General features: G+C 41.7%; 2 protein-coding genes and 1 long non-coding RNA gene across 3 annotated transcripts; 2 read left to right on the top strand and 1 right to left on the bottom strand.

The window, feature by feature from the left end:
• The first annotated feature begins 422 nt into the window (after positions 1-422).
• On the top strand, positions 423-2,588 carry RHS18 (root hair specific 18). Its single transcript, XM_039119404.3, has 4 exons — positions 423-680; positions 994-1,173; positions 1,270-1,429; positions 2,073-2,588. Exons 1-4 carry the CDS (start codon positions 423-425, stop codon positions 2,489-2,491), a joined length of 1,017 nt encoding a protein of 338 aa, XP_038975332.3. The 3' UTR covers positions 2,492-2,588.
• A 1,576-nt stretch (positions 2,589-4,164) lies between these two features.
• On the bottom strand, positions 4,165-18,207 carry LOC103703578 (10 kDa chaperonin 1, chloroplastic-like). Its single transcript, XM_008786485.5, has 6 exons — positions 17,962-18,207; positions 17,808-17,858; positions 8,665-8,730; positions 8,529-8,576; positions 5,369-5,398; positions 4,165-4,494 (listed from the first exon to the last, which is right to left on the bottom strand). Exons 1-6 carry the CDS (start codon positions 18,124-18,126, stop codon positions 4,426-4,428), a joined length of 429 nt encoding a protein of 142 aa, XP_008784707.4. The 5' UTR covers positions 18,127-18,207; the 3' UTR covers positions 4,165-4,425.
• A 1,786-nt stretch (positions 18,208-19,993) lies between these two features.
• Positions 19,994-22,284, top strand: LOC108511161 (uncharacterized). Its single transcript, XR_001879225.5, has 2 exons — positions 19,994-20,237; positions 20,325-22,284. It is a non-coding gene; the product is annotated as an uncharacterized LOC108511161 (long non-coding RNA).
• Positions 22,285-22,496: the final 212 nt, after the last annotated feature.

Raw genomic sequence — 22,496 nt, 5'->3', positions numbered from 1 at the left:
TTCTCACACTTACATTGATGACTTTTTAGAAAGATCGAGAATGATGACTTTCTCAAAGAACTTACGAGCATGAAGTCCGAGGAGGTTTTTCTTCTGGTCGAAGAAGTTTGAGAATATTTTGATTAGTTACTTGGATGAAGTTGACCAAGTAAACACTACCGTCTGAAATTTGAACTTTAAGTTGTGTCCTGGTGATTCGAATGAGGGGCTTAATGTCAGCGGAGCATCCCCCATCCTTCGCTGGGAGCACGAAGCCAATTGCCGAACTCAGCAAGTCTCGAACCTAGAAGACGTGATGGCATTATCGCTTGCAATTCGTGTGCTCCAGTATGCCACTTGACAACTATCAAATTTTTATTAAACTAGGAGTTCATGCTCACTCTCCTGTCTCCTTCCCCTATAAATGAGCTTAAAGACATGCCATGGTCTCACAAATCGCATCACTCTCCTCGCCGACCAAGATGAAGTCTTCCATGCTCGCCGCCATCCTCCTTGCTCTTGTAATGCTAAAACTCAGCACCACCTGTCACGGCGCGCTGCAATGGGGATTCTACAAAGGAAAATGCGGCCGGAGTGACGTCGAGGCCATCATCCGAGGCGTTGTCACCGCTCGGTTCAGGAGAGACCCCACCATCGTCGCTGCTCTCCTCCGAATGCAGTTCCATGACTGCTTTGTTAACGTAAGTCTTTATTCTCTCTACTTGGTTTTTAACGAGAGAATTAATAGAAACTAGGCTGAACTACTAGAATTTATCCTGGATAGAAATTATATATTGCTGAATAAGGATTTATAAAGGTGATCGCATACAGCTGGAACAAGTTGGCGGTTTATTGCATGAACTAGGCCAGCTCTGCCGGCTTTATATGCAAGAGATTTTCAGACTAAGCCTAGATTACCACCGGTTGCAAGCTAGTGGTGTGCTAATATTCCTTTATGTACTGTGCTTTTGCACCGAATCAAGCTAATTTTTTATGGATATTTTATGAGTGAAGGGGTGTGATGCATCGATACTTTTGGATGGACGCTCGAGTGAGAAGACTGCGCCTCCAAACCTGAGTGTAAGGGGCTACGACATCGTCGACGAAGCTAAGGCTGCATTGGAGAAGGCCTGCCCTGGTGTAGTTTCATGTGCGGATATCATTGTCGCAGCGACAAGGGATGCAGTTGCATTGGTAATTAAGCTGTGCAAACATGCCAAGCTAATGAGGTAATTTCTTTTTCTTATCAAGGTAATGAAATTATTGTTGTTGGATTATTTGTGACATTAGGGTGGAGGGTTGCGGTATGAAGTACCGACGGGAAGGAGGGATGGAAAGGTCTCGCTTGCCGGCAACGTGAATCTCCCATCTCCTTCAGCAACAGTGGCGCAGGCGATCGACGCATTTAAAAGGAAGGGACTCGGTACAGTTGAAATGGTTCTTCTATTAGGTACTCTTCTTCTGCATTAGAGATCATTAAACAATCATGCAGTCTAGGTAATAAGTGGGATCAGATATACAAGCTTCGCACATCTTGTCTACTTGAATAGAAAACTCGTGAGGGCAGGGTACATAGGCCTTGCCGATCTATTTGCATTGCTAGATTCTAGAGTGGCATCCACTGTAGGATGTGGCTTTGTTTTATTGGCTTAGACCTCATGAGGCCTACTTTGCAGGGTGGGACCTGACTCAAGCTGGGTAGTAGAAGAGAACCAAATCCAAATCCTAAGGTGGATGTGATCCAAATTTCTTGTGTTATTACCCTTGATCATTGAATGAAAAATTAGTTCGTGAGAACTTTCAAATCACTTTGGTCGAATGTTATTTCTTATTTTCACCTTCAGTTCTCACCCACAAGCATATCACATATTCAAAAGAACTTCTCAACCATATTGCTACTTTTGTTGTCACATAGGTTCTTACACATGCTTCTTTTGTGTGTGTATGTGTGTGATTTCTAATTTTATTTCTTCAATTATACTTTGTATCTCTGTCTCAGCAATTAAACTGTGTATCTTGCTCGACTACTCTAAATAATAACTCACATCTTATTTATGACTCAAGCATCAAATGATAATTGAAAGCTATTATAGGTGGTCATACTGTTGGAGTCACTCATTGTGCATTTGTCATGAATCGCCTCTACAATTTCAATGGAACGAATAAAGCTGATCCTACCATGAATCCTGCTCTCGTTATGGCGCTGAAACTTAGATGCCCTGCGAATGGAGCATCAGGGAATAGCACGATCAACCTCGATCAGAACTGGTCCAGTGCAAACAAAGTGGACAACAGTTACTACAAGCAACTCATGATGAAGAAAGGCATCCTTGAAATCGACCAAAAGTTGACTTTGGACTCTGCAACCAAATACATAGTTTCATGGCAAGCTGATGGATCCAACTTCCCAACCCTATTCAACTACGCCATGGTCAAGATGGGCACTATCCAAGTCCTTACTGGAACGCAAGGAGAAATAAGGAAATCCTGCCGAGCTATCAACAAGCGTTAATTGTTAGTGTGAAGTTTGCGTTCTTGTTCCAATATTTTCTGTTGTTACATTTATCTCTGATTTTCCTTTTTCTTGAATTGTCAGCACATTCAAGTTCGAGTTTCTGAGAGAAGAATTTTCGTGTTTGAGTTTGAGGGTTGTTTCTTTGAATCTATACAAATGTCAATGTTGGTGGACTAACCATCAGCAATATTTGTTTGTTTGAACCTTAATAAATGACAACTTCATGAAGCAACCATCAAAATGATTCTCACCATTGTTCTCTAATTTTGATGAGGTGAGATTTGTATGGTAAGAAAGCACATTGCAATTAATCTTATGCGCATTTCTTGCTTAGACTAATCTGGCTCCAATTTGGTGACACCATCTATAGATAAATAAGACTCTTTCACCTAATGTGTTTCAAATAAGGAGAGCAATTAATCATCTCATTATAGATCTTCTAGTGTTCTGTTGCGTAATGGAATTTTTGATTTGGCCAGCTGATTTCACATCTGGCCTTATGGCACTCTTGATGAGACATCCTGAGGGAAGGTGGTCTACCATTATAATGATATTGAACTAGGCTTTGCTGCAGCTCAGCAGTAAGTCATTCTGAAGCAGCTCAACTTATTAAGGCTTGCCGGAACTGGGAACTGGCAACTGGCAACTTCTATTTGTCCAGTTCAGATAGAAAACTTAGTTGTGGTCCAACCATGTCTGTCTTTCTCGCTGATGCATCGAGCTTTCCTGCAGCAAAAAAGTCATGACACAACCCCCTTAAACTTAGCTTCGAATTTCACTAAACTAATACTTACAGAGGATAGGTGGAATGTGTGATCTTAGACGTGAAGTATTCTCTCATGATAGTATTCTGATATTTCTATGGTGATCAAAATTTTATATCAAGTGAAAGGTTGCTTTTGCCATTGGATAGGATTCCAATAGCCACGAGAATCTGTTGCTATCTGGTTCGACTGGAATCAGGAATCAGTCGGCTCCACCACTCATAGAGCTTTTCCCCTGATGGGTTGCATCTACCAAAATTGCTACCAAGTCCCTAATTCAATTCATTAGTTCTTTTTCTACTTCTTTTGTTGTTGTCCATATGAACGAACGGTGCCTTCTGCTGCCACAGCATAGAGTTATAATTGAATAATGATCGAGATACTTGATTCAACCCGTCCAACCCCCTATGATTGAGAGCTTAATGCAGGATCCATCTAGTCCTCTGTAACTTTGTTTCCACAATCCCAAGGTCCCTAAAACTATCTAGAAACTGACATTGCTATAAATCTAACCTGTAAGGGCTCGTTGTCTGTCCGAAAGAGAGAAGACTCAGCAGCTGTCACCCACCTCAGGTCATAGCTTGCAGGACTCCAAAGAGTTTGGATCAGACCAGTTTCATCAAATCCCTACAGACCTACTGTAGAGCTTTAACATAACATCATGTAATGTTACGCTGAATGCATGGATTTATTGTGAAGAAGCCACTACAAAGCACCACTTTCTCTGATTCAGAGGCTTACACCACCAAAAAATTATGGTCATTGGCAAGCTTAAACCAGGTCCGCACATGAATTTTTCAAGCTGATCTAATCACCATATGCACCACAAACAGGCTCAAAAATCTAAAAAAAAAAACACAAAAATTAAAAAGAACAAGCCAGCCTGCACTAGCACTTGCAAGTAGATTGAACAAACACAAGCATTTCTAGACATTGTTATGCTCACTGATAAATAATTTGTGCTGCAGCATTTAACAGTTGATTAGAAACAGCTGCAAGTGACAATGCAGCAGAACCAAATTGGGCTGCCAAAATTTGCCAGTGAATTTCATAACTAAGGACATGCATAATGAACCACACGCTCCCCAACAATAAGTGACCCCAAAAGAAGAAAAATGCCCCATGCTGTTGCAAGGCAGAACTGCCTATAAGAAATTTGCTAAAAAACTATTCAACCACAGCTAGAAGATCACCCGCTCGACAGAAGCAATGCTTCGCATCTGCTCCTAGATCCACCTGCACGCACATATCAGAGGCAATTAGAGCCCAAGTATTCAGCTGCCATGGGTATAAATTCTAGTTCATTTGTAATAGGCAGTCTACCGAAACAAAGATCTGTTACTGTGAACGCTTAATGAATAATGATATCTATTTCTGACTGTTTATTTGTGCAGTACTTTCCCTTCTGCATAAAGAATTAGAGCTACAAAATTTTCTTGCTTCAGAACAGGGCTCTAATCCGCATGTTGACCAGTGGTAGAAAACTTAATGTTAGATTTTTCTTTTTGTCAGAATATTTACTAGCCCATAAGTCCAGGATATCATTATATTCACGAAATTTCTCCGCAAAAAATTGAAACTGCAGTTCATATTTATACAGGATAAGAGCATCAAGGACAACTTTTAATTAGATCAGCAACAAGTTTTAATTAGAACAGCAAAACTAATCCAAAGACTGGGGATGACTTGTATAAAGAGACCTGCTTTACAGGCAGGATTTCTAATTTTAAGAAAAATTGTTTTTTTTTTTTTATGAAGAAGAAAATTTTGAATTTTAAATATTCAAGAATTGCCTATTAGCGACACTAAAGATACCTAGGTGTGAATGGGCATGTACAGAATCCAACTATGAACCACCACATAAAAATGTGGCCAACGCATCTCTACCTAACCCTATACTTGTGAGTTGGAGAAAATACAGGTTTGGCCAACGAGCAATGCCTCGTTCCACAAGTTTCCGGCCACAACTTAAAATTCGAGTAAACAAGTCATCAATCTGGATGCTACATTACTTGCAGCACTTAGCTGCATGTCTACTAGATATTTGCATTCAATAAAAACATGAGATACACAACAAAGGAATGCCTTTCTTTGCAGCAATAACACTTACCTCATATGCATTGATATCCGAGAAAAGGACCTGCAGTAAAAAGAGCATTAGCCACACACCAGTCAAAATAAAATATCACAGGCAAAGCAGAAAGGACACAACCAGGACACAAAAGAAGCATTCACAATAAAAATGAAAGATCCAAGGAAATTACAAGAGACCTTCTTGAGTAACAGGCAGCATACAGAAGCATTATAAAGCAGGTAAGCTAGATGCAGCTAATAAAAATTCCAACAAGAACACAGTTTCCACTTAGGAAATATACTCTTTTGAGTATATATTTTATGTAACATCAGCAATACTTGATACTGCAAGTTCTATCTTATGGCATAAGCAGCCAATTAACTGGATTCATTTGCACAAATAAAATATTTTGCCTTGAGTAACAGTCCTAGTCACCTTAATCTTCTCCCGATAGTCTTTTTAAGTTCTGCTGCCTTTCAACTATTCTTCTACTAACCAACTCTCCTGAAAAAGGACAGAACGTGACACCTTGAACTTTTCAAGAGACTAAAACACTCCTGCATACCGAAAACCAAGGTGACCAACCATCGTGAAGGACATGGCTAATCAGTGCGACATACCAAGGCATCTTGATTTTTTTAAAAAAAAATTGGAGCTTTCTCACAATTTTGGCCATATTCACCAATGTCCACCTCCCTCCTACATGCAAAGCATGCCAGTGACAACTTTTTTTTATTCAAAAGATCCAACATACAAATTTGTCGATGGGAAGCCATGATAACACTGATAATACTCAACTCAAGACCAGGCTAAAGGATTTCAAGTAATGAAAAACCAGGGCTTCCAAATCATAACGAACAATCAGGGTTTCACAGTTATATTCTCTCGTAAAAGCTTGTTATGAGCAGACATAATCATCCTACCCTCAAAGCCTTGCTTTTTTAACCCTCCTCGATATGCAAATGCAATACCAGAAACTGACATGAATTGCCACTTCAGTCACAGAAGTACTGCCTACAGAGAGTATATGCATTGACATATTCGAGTATTCTCCACCTCTGATTCGGTGAATATATGGCAATGCCAAAATTGCAGTTCCAAAGGAAGCTTTCCATTTCAAGCTCTTACAGAAATCAATTTGCTACACCGAATCACCCAAAAACCACTACTTTGTGGAAATCAACTGATAATGCCTCATGTACCTTTCTAAAGAGATATTTATTCTTTGTGGAAAACTACTACCCAAGGTCTACGGTACCGATAGTACCGGCGAAGACCGATTTTGGTACGGTACCAGTTCGGTCCGGTCGAGATAGGAAAAAAAAAAACACGGGTCCGATGCGTGGATGCGCGCGCGCCCACACATTACCATAGAGTGGCATTATGCGGCATTTCAAGCCCACGCGGGGCAGCCTGCATGGGCTCGCTGCCCCACGCGGCGAGCTCGCGTGGGGAATCGAGGCAGCGCGGGGAATCACGTGCGGGCACGGTTCCCTGCGAGTGGGCGCGAGCAAGCTCGTAGTTTTCCACTCGTGCTCGATTCCCCACTCAGCCCCGCACGCGGGATTTTTTTTCTCCCTTTATTTTTTTCCCTCCCCTTCTTCTTCTTCCCAAACCCTCCTTCCCCTCTCTCTTCTCTTTTCCTCTCTTTCCCGGTTCCCCCCCGTTCTCCCGCGAGCAAGGAAGGAAGAAAGGTCCCGCCCACGAGCAAGGAAGAGAGGTCCTCCTTTTTCCAGTACTTGCCTTCTCTTCTTCCCCGCTTCTTCTTATATTCTTTCTTCTTCTTCTTCCCCGCTTCTTCTTCTCTTCTTTCTTCCTCTTCTTCCTCCTCTTCTTCCCCGCTTCTACCGGTGCCGGTCGCACCAGTTTCGGTTCAGTACCAGTTTTCACAGCCGAACCGTACCAGTAGCTGTCGGCACCTATTCGAGATAGCCTGAACCGACCGGTTCCGATCAGTTTGGCAGACCATGCTACTACCCATCCCGTAAACAAAATCAAGCCCTTCTATATGCTCGCTACTTGTTCCTTCCCGATGTATGCTTTCAGCAGTTGACTGAAACATTGCTTATAACTTTAAACCTCCTTTATTCCATCTAATTAGAGAGTTCAAATATACTTTCAAAGGCAGCTCAGAGCTTGCAAGACACTAGCAAGCACTAAAACACCATGCTAAGAAGGTGGAATTATTTAGAAAGAAATTGTGATTTTTCTGACAAATGCAGCATACAGGTTGAGTTGTTTTCTGGAAGCATTGTACCGATGGATCTCCTTTTAGGCAGGCAAAATGACTCTAATTGATTCTATGTTATTCAAGTTTTTTAAGCCACATGACGGTTAGGTACATCAAAAACAAACCCCCATCTTTTTTTCCCCATCCTAGTACTCCAATATGAACTTAAAGTTTAACCTAGCAAGCAGCTTAGTGGCCAGTTCCCAATCCATTAAATATGCTTTCATCATGTATATGGCATCAATGTTCAAAATCTTAGATTTCTTAAGAGTTTTTCAATTAAAAAAAGGAAAAGAAGAAACTTCACAAACTCCCCACTATCATAGCACAGGATGTCATGTGAATATCGCAATTCTTAAAAACAGAATAGCAGTTCCAGGTCAATGCATATGAACGGCGATTCAGCAATGGAGTTACCATTAAGAGGACAAAACAGATGTTTGATCGGACATATCTAGTACATAAGTGCCAGCAAAGGATGAAAGGTGAAACAAAATTTCATACTTCGGTAGTATGTATGTGTTATAAAAATATGAAGAAATTGAGCTTCAAGGGGTGCAAAATCATTCCAAGTTAAACTTCTCGAGCATTTTTAATTTATGAAAATTTGAAAATTGATGGCTTATTCATGTAATTTATGGTCTTATCAAAAACCTTTTAAAGCAACAAACTACTAAAAGGCATGCTCTTGTGAAAAAACTTGGGAGAAGAAGACAGTTAAAACTTTATGAGATGGACATAACACGAAAATTAAAAATAGCTTTTGTTTTCTTTAAGAAAGAAACATCTACAAGATTATAGGTGCATGGACAACAGATGAAGTCTTAATCTTAATCAAGGATGCTGCGTTACAGCACAACAGCATGACCCTTCATAGCAAATCTTGACAAAACAACAAAACTGCTTAACCATGGTGAAATCATTTGATCAGCTATGCATCAACAGCCAAAGAATCAATAATTGTACCTTCTTTCCAGCTTCCACTTGGGCAACATCAGCCCCCACCGACAGAATCTGTCAAAAAGAAATGTGACATTGATGATTGATCATTTATGCTGGTGGCTTACAGAAATGTAACCTCGATGCTTTTTTTGTTCCTCACCTCACCCATTAGATACCGTTCAAATTTAACAGCTGATTTTGGCAGCAAGACTCCACCTGCAGATTTCTGTACCAAGTAATTTGTTCTATTATTTTATATGTTGACCAAAAAATAAAGAATGTTTCAGTCGAATATATTGAGTGATATCATGGAGAACAAACACATTACTCTAAGTTCACTTCAGAACTTGCATAATTCATATCTTGTTTGCAACCTGACACAGGGCTGACAACTTAGTTGGATGGACTTTGGTGGTTCAACTTCTAGAGCAGAAGTTTTATAGTCTAATTACTACAAGCAGGTTTCAGCATAGCTGAGAATAGAGTTTGCTTCCCCTCCTTCTGCCGCCCCCCTTGAAGGAGACAACTTGGAAAAAAAATCCATCTATTGATGGTTAAGAATCTTTAGCATATAAGCAAAAGCTTTCAATCAAAATCATGCTCAGATTGACACAATTATAATCGGAACCTGAAACATGTAAAGCTATTATAGTTGGACTTATGTAGAACCTTCAAGTTCATTTTTAATCAAAAGGTTTACTCTTCTTCTGAAGCATCTTGCACCAATAGTTTCCTTCAAGTTGCCAGCCATAAATGCATCTTGACTGAAGGAAAGTAATCCTTACTCCACACTCCCAAGCACCATGCACAGGATAACGAGAACATTAGTATTTAGAGCTCATAGTAGACCTCAAGCTGGTGGTTGATTAGGTTGGAGAGATAAAAAGGTTTAACCTTGAGGTTAGGTACATCTTTCGGATATTCCAGTTTCAGGTCAGGTATGACTATGGGCTGTTGTTCATCTGCCCATGCACAACAAATACTCCAAACCTTAAAGCAAACAAATTCTACATTATTTAACTCGGGGTTATTATATGGTAGATTAAAAATCTTGCAGGTCCATATATCTCCAATTTAGTAGGATATATAACTCAACAGCAATGTAGCTAACAAAAGCTACCATGAGAATATGATGCGGGACAGCTAATTTAGAGAAGAAATTAAGAAGGGGAAGGAGGAGGGAGGAGTCTGGAGTCCACCAGATGCCAAAGCAAAAGTCCTTTTTTAATCCAAAATATTCTGCCCAACAGTAGATAAGGGGGTGCCATATATAGCCCCAATACAACTACCCATGATCCCCACAAATGAGATCATGTAACTACCCATGATCCAACGACATCATGGGCCACTACACTAGCTAAATACAATCAAACAAGCCAGCAACTAATAAAATACGAAAATACATAAGAAATAAATGAAAATACGCATGAAAATAAAACTAGGGTGGTCAAAGTGCTATGCACGCCGGCGACGCCTGTATACATGCTGGAAACGGTGGTTTGTGTCCCCACCAACTCCCCTCAGCGGAGAAGAGTTCGCCTCTGGCGAAACGGATGTCTGGTAATGCTCCAACAGGTCTGAAGCAAGTCGCTGAAGCTCATCTCTGCTAATCCAAGTATCATCTGACGGAGGTCGACCATGCCATCTGACCAGGTATCGCAGATAACCACCGTTCTGCGTGCTAACAATCTGATCATCCAAAATCTGTTCCACTGTGTCTGTGATCTGCGGAGAAGAAGGTACAGGAGGCAAGGCAGGAGCAGGAGATATGTTCTCAAAATTGGATGTGCAGTCAGTGTCAGGCTCATTGAGTGGGTCTGTAGGAATAGTTGTCGGACCTCGGTAGGCAACTAAGTCTTCTACGTTAAAAACTGGATTAATCCCAAAATCACTTGGAATATCCACCACATATGCATTAGATCCAACCCGTTTCAGAATTTTGTATGGACCCATACTTCGGGCGTGCAATTTCCTAACGGCTCCTGGTGGAAACCGTTCAGGTCTGATTCTGATCATTACATCATCACCCGCTCGAAATTCTTGATAACGTCGACGTAAGTCAACGGCCGTTTTATATCTCGCATTGTTGATTTCAATTTTCTTCTTAATCTCTTTATGTAAATTTTGCATGTGTTGCGCAAAGGATTCAGCGGTCTCAGAGATTCTATTGTTAGGGGCTACTGGGATAAGATCAACAGGTTTTCGCGGTACATAGCCTAAGACAATTTCAAAAGGGCTCAAGCCAGTGGTCCTGTTTACAGAGCTATTGTAGGCGAATTCAGCTATGGATAGAAGAAGGTCCCAATTACCGGGGTGGTCACCTACCAAACATCGTAGAAGGTTTCCTAGACTGCGGTTGACCACCTCAGTTTGCCCGTCTGTTTGAGGGTGATAGGCTGTGGAATATTTAAGCTTAGTACCCATAAAGTTCCAGAGGGTCTTCCAAAAATAACTAACAAATTTGACATCTCTATCAGTCACTATCGAAGTTGGAAGCCCGTGGAGCCTAACAACCTCATCAAAGATAATCCTCGCAACTTTGGAGGCATCAGAAGTCTTGGAAGTGGGTAGAAAATGTGCCATCTTAGAGAACCGATCCACTACCACGAGAATGGAATCATGCTTACTTCTAGTCTTTGGCAATCCTAGCACGAAATCCATACTAATGTCCTGCCAAGGACGATCTGGGACAGGAAGGGGAGTATATAAACCAGTGTTTTGTTTGCGCTGTTTGGATAGTTGACAAGTACGACACTGACTAACAATTTTTGCAACATCCCGTTTTAAACTAGGCCAATAAAATCTTTGTTCGACCATATCAATGGTCTTATTTCTACCAAAATGGCCAGCTATTCCTCCCGCATGAAGTTCCCAAACAAGAAAATCTCTAAGGGATGTTTGAGGGATACATAGCTTGTTTCCTCGGAACAGAAAGGCATCAACCACAAGGTAATCACTATTGTCCCTGGTGCGACCATCTAAGACGCTTGCATAGATCTCAGCGAAGTCTGGACAAGTTGCATAGTCGTCAATTATACGTTCAAAACCAGTAACATTTATGCTTACCGACAAAAGTAATGCTACACGTCGGCTTAAGGCATCAGCTGCTTTGTTGTCAATACCTGCTTTGTGACACAACACGAAGGTATATTCTTGAAGAAATTCAGCCCACTTTCCGTGTCGTGAATTCAATCGCTTTTGGAAATTTAAGTACCTCAAAGCTTCATGGTCGGAATATAATACGAATTCCTGAGGTAGCAAATGGTGACGCCAGTGACGCAGCGCTTGTATAACTGCATAAAATTCTTTGTCATAGGTGGAATATTTTCGTTTGGCATCATTCAGCTTTTCACTGAAGTATGCGATAGGATGCTTTTCTTGGCTTAAGACACCACCTATACCTATACCAGATGCATCACAAGAAACTTCGAAAACCTTAGTAAAATCTGGGAGGCGCATCACCGGGGCTTCAGTCATTCTAGTCTTGATCTCTTGGAATGCCCTTGAGGCCGCAATGGTCCAATGAAATTCACCTTTCCGGATACAATCCGTAATCGGTGCAGTGATCGTACTAAAATTCTTGATGAACCTTCTATAAAAGGTGGCTAGGCCGTGGAAGCTTCGCACCTCAAATAATGTAGTGGGTTCGGGCCATTCAAGAATAGCTTGGACCTTCTGTGGGTCTGCTGAAACACCCTCAGAAGAAACAACGAATCCTAAGAAGATTACACGATCAGTCATAAATGAACACTTCTTAAGATTCGCATATAGGCTTTCTTTTCTTAGTGAATTGCAAACCAAACGTAGGTGCTCAAGGTGTTGTTCCTTGTTTTTGCTGTAAATTAAGATATCGTCAAAGTAGACTACAAGGAATTTACCCATGAAAGGTCTTAGTACTTGGGTCATAATTCGCATAAATGTACTAGGTGCATTTGTTAATCCAAAGGGCATGACTAGCCACTCGTATAACCCATCCTTGGTTTTGAAAGCTGTTTTCCATTCATCACCTGGGCGGATACGGATTTGGTGGTAACCACTCTTAAGGTCAATTTTGGAAAAGATAGTGGCACCTGCCATCATATCAAGCATGTCATCCAATCGTGGTATTGGAAACCGATATTTAACCGTTATCTTATTAATTGCCCTGCTATCCACACACATTCTCCAAGTGCCGTCTTTTTTGGGCGTTAGAAGCGCCGGCACCGCACACGGGCTAAGACTTTCTCGGATGAACCCCTTTTGGGGCAGCTCATCAACTTGCCGTTTCAATTCAGCGTGTTCAATCGGATTTAGTCTATAATGAGGCAAGTTCGGGAGAGTCGCCCCTGGAACCAAGTCTATGGCGTGCTGAATGTCACGCATAGGGGGGAGCTCATCAGGAAGGTCCTCAGGAAAGAGATCCTTAAATTCTTCCAGAACATGATGAACTTCCTTCGGAAAATCTATTTGAAAATCAGGAGCAACTTCTTTGGACACTAACACAAGGACTAGGGATCCTTGGGATGCTGCTTTCTCAAATTCCTTAGGGCTAATGATTTGAAGGCGCTTTTCAACCTTCACATCCTTCTTTCCAGCATTAGAAGGTCTAGGTGGTAGAGGGTTTAGTCGAATTTTCTTTCCTTGGTGAACAAAAGAACAGGAATTGGATTTGCCATAAATGGTCACATCCAAATCATAAAGCCATGGTCGACCAAGGATGATGTGTCCAACGTCCATGGGAATAACATCACACCAGACCTTATCATTATATTCAGAAAAGTTGATTTGAACTAGACAACGCTCAGTGACTGGTATAGCGGTTTTATCCACCCATGACACATTATAAGGGTTAGGATGAGGCACTGTCTTTAACTGTAGCTTCTTGACAGTTCTTGTGGATACAACATTGACACTACTCCCACTGTCGATGATAACCTTACAGCTATGTTCGCCACATTTGATATAAGTGTGAAATATGGATCGACGTCTCCAGTCATCATCTTCTTGCTTAGGTTGTGTAAGGACACACCTAACTACGCCTAAAGGAGTGGAACCCTCAAGTGAGCCGGGTTCCTCACCTTCATCTGACTCTTCAGGGTCTATCTCTGGTTCATAGACCAACTCATTTTCTTCATCATTTCTATCTTCTTCGATGACCAGTGTTTTCTTAGTAGGACATTGACTAGCTCTATGCCCAAAACCAAAACATCTGTAACACTGATCTCTAGAAATTTTGGGTGGTTCACTTAAAATTCCCTTATTCTTTTGATCATTAATTTTTGGGGACTCGGTCGCTTGATTTCTAATATTAGGCTTACTCCAAATATTAGTTTGACTACCGTGGGTGTTCTTATAATTGGTCTCCTTAAGATCAAATCGCCTAAAGGTTGTCTTATTAGTATATCGCTCAATGTCTTGGACAAGTTGATAAGCATGTTCTAATGAATTGACCTCACGCAGAATAAGCTCTTTTTGTAAATCATCTCGCAATCCGGACCTAAACCTAGAAAGGGTCAATTCCACACTCTCACGTGCATCACATCGCATGAAGAACTCATCAAAGCGAGCGATGTACTCAGACACAGGTTTGTTTCCTTGAATCAGTCGTTGCCACTGATCTAACAGGCGACTCTTATAGGATGTTGGGAGATATTTTTCTTTTAACTTCTCCTTCATTTCATCCCAATGTACCACAGGGGGTTGTCTAGCTCTAGCAAGCATATTTTCTATTGTGTTCCAATGTAATTTTGCAGGACCAATGAGCTTCATTTTTGCAAAACGAACTCTGCGATCGTCAGACAAGCTATACCATTCAAAGTAATGGTCCATATCAGCGAGCCAATCGATGAAGACTTTTGGGTCAAGACGACCATCATAACTTGGTGCATCGATCTTAATACTGCGCATTACATGCTCATCTGGTGTCTCACGTGCTCTTAGATAGTCCCTTTGGTGTTGTGGCCCAAGGCCTCTGGGGCGGGACGGTTCAATCTCACCAAGTTCAGATTCTCCATCGTTGTGAGTCACTTGGAGGTTGGTGATTGAATTTTCAGCTATAGTCAAGCGAGTATTCAGCCTAGTTTCAAGGTCAGTGATTCTTGCTCCTAATCTGGTTTCTAATGCTGCTATGGCATCTAATACCTGTTGGTTTGGGTTGGTCGACATCTCATATGAGTAAGATGTACCGCTGCGAGTTGTCATACTCTAGAATTCAAAATTCCTAGATATATAATTAACATTCAGAATAAAATCAACAATGTTGAATAAAAGACGACTTTTGACGTAGTCTCGGTTACCTTCGAATTAGCACAGGTGATAACAAAATATCAGGACCTTAGGTACTGCTAACCTTGGTTTGGATCATGCAAAATTCTTTGCAGGTTAATCTAATGAAAGTGGGGTCCTTCAAATTGATTTGGGTTTCACCAGATTCAAGTAAAATTTCCTAGTTGCCTTTCGAGGATTTGAAAATAATTTGTAAGGCTCAATATGTGTTTTCAAGGGGCATAGGCTTTTTTAAAAGTAAGGTCCTATCTCAAACCGACAACATGAAGTGAAACAATAATAATCTAAAGATAAGCTAGTTTATAGGGAAAGGCTGAAAAATAATTATTTAAAGGAAAGATACGACCTCTTCTTGCAGATCTGAATCAGTGGATGAGTTTGGATGTCAAAATGTAGAATGCAGAACCGGAACCCGACGATTTGTAGAAAATGCTGCTGGAAGATGGCTGACTGCAGCGTCGTTGTAGAAGTCCAACTCACGGCAGGGTCTGGATCCAGGTGCAGGGCTTGAAAGCTGGGCCCGCAAGATACTGGGCCAGAGGATTAGCTGGGTCCGCAAGACGCTGAACCGGCCCACTCACCCGAAAGATTAGCTGGGCCCGCAAGGCGCTGAACCGGCCCACTCGCCCGAATGCAGTAGAAGGGATCCGAAGCTTCTGGATGGCTTCGGTCCTTCAGATCCCTCTGTGTGATCGGGAGGGGAGTTGAGGGAGACACTGGGTGAGTCGGAAAGGGAAGGAGCGATGTCGGAGGGTGGATCCCTCGTTCTGGGGAGCGAGGGGGTCGGCGAAGGCGGAGGATGGAGTCGGCAGCGGAAGTCGGAGGTGGCGGCACAGAAGAAGAAGGGGTCTTGGTGAGATGAAAGGGAGAAAAAAATGGGAGAACTCGAGGGTTGAGGAAACGGAGAAGATGAAAGAGGGGGAAAGGGGAGGGTGGCGGTGTGATTGAAGCAGCGGTGCGTGGTCGCAGAGGAAAGCAGCGGCGGCGAGCGAGAAGGACCTGGCTGCGGAAGGGAGAGGCGGCTCGGCGGCAGCAACAGGGAGCGGCGACAGTGGCGGTGGAGGCGTGGCAGCGAAGCGTCGACGGCGGCAGTGGTGGCGGAACCCTAGATCTAGGGTTCTTCTCCGTCGAGCAACAGGTACGATCTGGTATCTTTCTTTCTTTTCTTTTTTTTTTTCTTTTTTTTTTTTTTTTGCTTGAACAGCACGTGCAAGTCACGTGCTGCGTCTGGGGCGGTCACGTGTGAAATCACGTGCGAGGCTCACGTGAGAGTCATGTGACCTTTTTTTTTTTTTTTCTGGGGCGGATCCGGCTAATGAACTGGTAACGGGTGAGGGACTTACCCGTTAACTGGTGTTTCTGCAACCTCCCGGCGGTTTCGGGAGGTGGTACCGGGCTCTGCGGCTACGGTTGTCAAGTGGTCCCTGTGACCTGCTGCAGTGGATGGCAATTGGTTACAAACCCCCTGACTGGTTGGAGAGATCAGAGGAGAAGAAATTTCTCCTTGCTCCTTCTGGTGATAGCCGATCGAGAGGGAGGTGAACAGAGACGTAAGACTCTTCCTCTTCTTCACACTGCGCGCTGGTCGTCGGCACTCATCATGCTCCGGCGTCCGTGGTGCAAAGTCTTCCGTGAAGAACTCGTGCGGCATACGAAGCAGGGGCAGCCTGTCCATACACCAGGTCTTTGGGGATTAGGACGGCTACTGGTGTACCGAGAGGGAGTCAGGAAGGAAATAGACTGACAGGATCAGAGCGTTGGCACAGAGGCAAAGCCCTGGCTGGCTCTGATACCAAACTGATGCGGGACAGCTAATTTAGAGAAGAAATTAAGAAGGGGAAGGAGGAGGGAGGAGTCTGGAGTCCACCAGATGCCAAAGCAAAAGTCCTTTTTTAATCCAAAATATTCTGCCCAACAGTAGATAAGGGGGTGCCATATATAGCCCCAATACAACTACCCATGATCCCCACAAATGAGATCATGTAACTACCCATGATCCAACGACATCATGGGCCACTACACTAGCTAAATACAATCAAACAAGCCAGCAACTAATAAAATACGAAAATACATAAGAAATAAATGAAAATACGCATGAAAATAAAACTAGGGTGGTCAAAGTGCTATGCACGCCGGCGACGCCTGTATACATGCTGGAAACGGTGGTTTGTGTCCCCACCAGAATACATGGTGGATTAAACATATTGCTACACCAATAAGACATGTCATTGAATTGTAAACAGAGCTGTATTGAGAATAATAAGATTCTAAATGCATAAATGCACAAAAATTCGAGTTTGGTTATCAAAATGAAACCATGACTAATAAAGCATCAACCAAGAAACATTATATGTTGGAATTTTATAATGTGTAATTTCTGATTCCAATTTTCTAGTGATTCAAAATTTTAATTATTTTATTTTTTGTTGATTTTAGCATGGGGATGTCCCGAGGAGATGCATCTCGTGGTGAATAGTAGTTATTCTACAAATAGATGCATCCTTTCTTCTTGAGGCCATTCTTAATGAATGGGTATGCCTTTCATTAAAAGAGTTGCATGGAGGGATGCTTATTAAGCATCAAATTTTTTGTCTCTCACCCTTCTGAAACCTATAAATAGATGATCATAGTGTAGCATCGGAGGCCAATTCGAGATGAGAAGTATGAGAAGAATGAGAGAATTCCCATCACATTCATCCCCTATATTTTAGAATGCTATACGATATTATTTCCTTCTGCATTTGGACTCAGACTAGTTCGGATTCGACCTTGTTTCATCTTGTTGAAGTGTACCTTAAGACGATCGCGAAAGAGTAGACCGCCATCAACTGTTTTCATGGACGATTTCTACTCTAAAGGATACTCATTATGTTGTCTTTTACGATGGAAAACACGAATATTTCCCACATTAGAAACATCCTTGGCGTATTTGTCGCCTACCCATTAGCAGGATAACATGTGATTACTGCAAAAGAAAAAAAATGAAAGAAATAATAGGAAAATACGGAGATATAATACGATATTAGAGAAAAGGGGAACCTCGGGGAGCTCCTCCAGGCGGATGAGAACTCTATCAGCTTGCGGAACGACCTGGGCTCAAAAAAGAATGCATAAGCGAAGACAGTCAAACTGAGAGGAAATGGAATGAAACAAGAAGAGGAGGATGGGGGGGCGGGGGGGTTGGAATACAGACCTTGGAGGGCTCCCATTTCTGGGCGGCGACCCTAAGAGCGGCCCTTCGCGAGGAAGGGAGCCTCCAGTTAGAGGTAGGGCAAGCGCGAAGAGGAAGGGGAGGAGGGGTCTGAGGGTGAGACGGGTGGAGAAAAGACTTGGCGGCTGAGAGGAGGGACGACGCCATGGACGGGGCGCTGGGAGAAGAATGGGAGAGTAGCTTGAGATGCTATGATTGGATTTGAGTATCTGGAGGCTGCGAGGGCCGGTGACTTCCGAATGCCGATTTATTGGGATTTCAAGAAAGATCCCGGCGGTTCTGGATAGTTCGACACGTGAGGAATGATAATGGGCCGGGCTGGGCCGGGCCCAGAATTAGCAAGGTTTCAGGCTGGGGAGCATACCTCAGAATACTGGGCCGGGCTAGTTATGGACTGAGCTCTATAGTTGAATTATTTGGGATTAATATTATAACAATAATGCCCACATTTGCAATTATGATTAGAAATAATGAATGATTATTTAAAAAATATTATCCGTCTGATTAATTGTTCATCATACATCATTTGCTCCAAATAACTTTAAAATATTTGAACTTTAAAAAATGTATATTGCGGTAAATATTGTAAGTTTTAAATAACTGCTGCTATTTTCACTACATGACTGTCCCTATAATTGAATAAGTTGCATCGCGATAATCAGCTTTATATGATTTTTCATTATCAATGCCTATGATGAATTGAACCATCCTGGTTGCAAAACCATTAAGATGTTGATTATAAACTTTATGATCCTTATAATTTTTGGATAATTTTAATTAAAATACTTAAATGAGAAGTAATTTATTCAAAAAGGCAAATCTTTGTTTTAAATTAGAGAAAACTATTCAAGAGAGGAGGAAGAATAATATTCATGCACCCCCTTCAATAAAAAGGAAAAATAGAAAGTAAAGAAGTCTTACCTTTAAATGAAAGCAACAAAAAACCTACCAACTCATTGGAAAAAGGTTGTCCACATCTTGATTGGCATGTTTTAGTTGCACTTAATATAGAGAAACTATATTAAAGATAATATTATACATTTTCATGCCACTGTAATGCTCAGTCCCAATTCTAGTTGCATCTCATACAATCAACCAAAGAAAGGGCCATATCTATATTGGTTATACATGATTAACTAATCACCGGAAAAAAAAAATCACAATCAATACATTGCGGCCTGTCATTGCATTCGTCTTCTATAGTTGAGAAAGCAAGTAGTAATGTTGGAAATGCAAAAACCTCTATTCTATTTATCAGGACAGGATGTGCTCTCTCTCTCTATCAAGATACTCTCTTCAATTGCAAAGGACCAAATAATGCCTCCATATTCACTCCTAGCATTAACAAGAAAGAAGCGAAAGCACATAAACTAGGGAGGTAAATACACCAATCAAATTAAACATTAATAGTACAGATTGCATCTGATGCACATGCTTAAAATAAACACTACATGGATTCTTGTCACTCTATTCTGATTTCCACATAACAAGGTATGAAAATGGTTAGACTTTAGTGCCTAATCTTTTCTCAGCACCCAAATGAAATTTACTTTTATAACGAGCATGACTCCCAATTTTTGCCAAAGATGACCTGCAAAGCTCCAAAAAAAAAAAAAAAGAAAGAAAGAAAAAGGAAGAGAGGGGTGAGAAGAACCTCACCCGCATAGCAACCTCCACCGGACCTTCTCTCCTCCTCACCCGCGTAGCAACTTCCACCGGGCCTTTTCTCCCTGGAGAGTGTTCGATATGGGCAAACTAGACGAGGGGTATTCGGTTCCCGCATTTAATCGATGCTCGCACATTTCGAATCTGTACCACTTCGGTGGAATTAAAGCCACCTCGATGGTAATTATACCCCCTTTCAAAAGAAGAAAAATTATATAAGCGGAGAAAGAAGCGGCTATCTTTAATTACCTAAAAATCGTATTTGGTTGGTTAATTAACTGAATAACCATCACTTAACCCGGGGTTATGCGAGAACCGCAAGGCCCAAATGCTCCGGGACCTTCTTCACGGGCCACGAGCACCTTACGGGCCCAGCGACGGGAAACTCCCCTAATCCGTCTCTTGCCTACGATCGGGAGAAAGGGAAATGCTTCGCCAAATCGGTCACTGCAAGCTACCAATAGCGGAATCAGAGATCCGAAAACTCTCTCCAGGCTTCCAGTCAGTCGTCCGTTCCCGTCGCTGCGGGCAGCGCAGGGACGATGGCGAGGATCCGGTGCTGCTGGGCGTGGGCAGGGACTAGGCATTTTATGGTGAGTTTATGAAACAATCTATGATATTTGTCTTATCACAATTTAATTTCCCCCTCTTTCGCTCATACTTGTGGTAAATAAATACAGGTACTTCTTTGCTAAAATCTTATTTCTTGGTTGTGTTAATTCATCCTCTTGGCGTGATTTCATCGGAGGCCTCACCGAGAATTGAGGCGAGAATCCCCAAATCTGTTCAAGAAGGGAGGTGCAATGCCGCTATGCGACTTTACCTTAGAATTCTGAAGAGTCATTCGTTTTTGTGAAACTTGATAAAATGCAAATATATGATTTGGTTGAGCAAGCCTCTAATAGTCTAATGGTTGCATTGTGACAAGGTTTGTTTACTAAATTTGGGAATCTTAGAAAGTTCAGCATGTGGAGGGGATGGTGGGCGTAGTAGGCATATCTTTCCGCATGTAATACACAATTTTTTTTTTTTGTTTTTAAACACATGAGCTGCATGAAATTTCGAATTAATTGGACATATTATATTAGGGAGAATATTAAATCAACTATGAATTCATAAATTACTGATTCAAGTATCAAGTGGGAGTGCATTAGTTACATTGCTAATGTAATTGTCCCACTTCAGTGCCACAATTAGTGTCAATGTCTTGAGCATCAGTCTATCTAGAGAAGTATGTTCTGGTTCCGCTATAATTCACCAATAGTTGGACGATTACCTATTTTAGCCCTCATGCCTTTGATAACATGGTTGAGAATATACTTTCAGAAGTCTAAAAGGTATCAAACATGTCTCAGACGTTGTGACAGGCGCATAAAGTTATCCAAATTTGGAGGGTCTCTCTCGCTCTCTAGCTCTCTCGCTCACTCTCTCGTACCGTTTTAAGCTGTAAACTAAGACCAAGTAAAATTTACAGGGTACTGGTGATGCAAACTTTTGCTTTGCCACTGGTATTGCTTATGCTTGCTTGCAGGTGTTTCCTCAGTGCTGATTCCATAACTTTAGAGCTCAACGTTACTACGGATCAAATTTCCTGAATCATTATTATCAGCTTTGTAACAATTCAACTTTCAATTTTTCAGAGGTGGCTTGTGGTGTTTTGAACTGTAACTTTGAATGAACTAGTTGAAAGATACATAAGATTTGGAAATATCTTATTGATCGTTCTTTAATATAACTTCACCTTAAAGTTAGCAAACAAGATCAAGCATTCCCTCGATTCAACTTGTTGGACGGGTTCAACGTTTGCAGAATGTGCCGGTTGTTGAGAGTGTGAGGACAATGCTGAAGCATGACAGAATGCTGCGACAGCATATAGCATCGTGACATGAACCGAGTGTTGATTGACATATACAATGGTCTCAGGGTGCTTGCCATGGACTTCAACAATTGCATATCATCATGTCCGCCTCAAAGTATGTCAGCCTGCAAGTGCCAAGCCATGCAAGGAGATGCTCCATTGCATTCTCCACCACTTACCGGAGATTTTTGGAACTGTGGTTTAGGAGAGAAAAAGACCTGCAAGAAACTCATACTGTAGTCTAGATTTGAAACTTGCTTGCTGCTGGGCATGAGGAATAAAGGATGGAAGATTGACTAGCTGTCACTGATCAGAATTTGGTGGACTTTTTTTTGTGTCAAAGTAGCTCCGTGCTCTTCAAGTCACCTTGTAGCCTTGAGGGAGATTTCTCACGGTGATTGGCTGGATTCGGAGAGTGGATAGATATGGAGATGACCATCTATTAATTTGTGAGATCCGTAGAGTAGCCCGAGAGTTTACTTTCTTTCAGGCTGCACACGTATTTCGGAAGGCGAACAGAGCAATAGATTGGGTCGCTTCATTTGTAGTCCAACACTCCGGAGAGTTCATTTGGTTGACATTGACTGTTCTACCTTCTTCCTTGTATCTTTTATTTTGTGAAATACTGCTTTCTGCTAAAAAAAAAAAAAAAGGAAGTCAATGTGTAGTCCAAGTTTATAAATCCATTTTGAGAACTCTTTTATAAATTAGATTGCGTGTAAACGATGGTTGCACCCCCTTAGCTTTTGGTACGTTAAATGGTAAATTTATGTATTTTTGTATACTCTGTTGTTGCTTTATGACAATTGTTGGTAATAATTTTCACTTTCAAATCAATCAATCAACTCCGTGCTTTAGATCAGCTAACTGGGGATCAGAATCTAAATTTGGATCTTCCCCGGCAATAGGAATCAGCCGCTCATCTGGAGTATATCACCTAGTCTGGTCTTGCGTGGATGGTGAAAGATCTTGTTTGAAGCTCGCTGCTCGAGTC

This window comes from Phoenix dactylifera, chromosome 3 (assembly GCF_051530095.1).
Source record: "Phoenix dactylifera cultivar Ajwa chromosome 3, Ajwa_hap1_PhDact_Kaust_v1.1, whole genome shotgun sequence".
In the NCBI taxonomy this organism is placed as follows: domain Eukaryota; kingdom Viridiplantae; phylum Streptophyta; class Magnoliopsida; order Arecales; family Arecaceae; genus Phoenix; species Phoenix dactylifera.
The sequence above is the reverse complement of the archived record's forward strand: the minus strand, read 5'-3'. Positions and strand labels throughout refer to the sequence as shown.

Coding starts and splice junctions, on each gene's coding strand:
- RHS18 (XM_039119404.3), top strand. CDS start 423: ATGGTCTCACAAATCGCATCACTCTCCTCGCCGACCAAGATGAAGTCT. Junction 681..993: donor TCCATGACTGCTTTGTTAAC/GTAAGTCTTTAT, acceptor TTATGAGTGAAG/GGGTGTGATGCATCGATACT. Junction 1,174..1,269: donor CAAGGGATGCAGTTGCATTG/GTAATTAAGCTG, acceptor TTGTGACATTAG/GGTGGAGGGTTGCGGTATGA.
- LOC103703578 (XM_008786485.5), bottom strand. CDS start 18,126: ATGGCGTCGTCCCTCCTCTCAGCCGCCAAGTCTTTTCTCCACCCGTCT. Junction 5,399..8,528: donor AAGTGGAAGCTGGAAAGAAG/GTACAATTATTG, acceptor TTTTTACTGCAG/GTCCTTTTCTCGGATATCAA. Junction 4,495..5,368: donor CGGATATCAATGCATATGAG/GTAAGTGTTATT, acceptor ATGTGCGTGCAG/GTGGATCTAGGAGCAGATGC.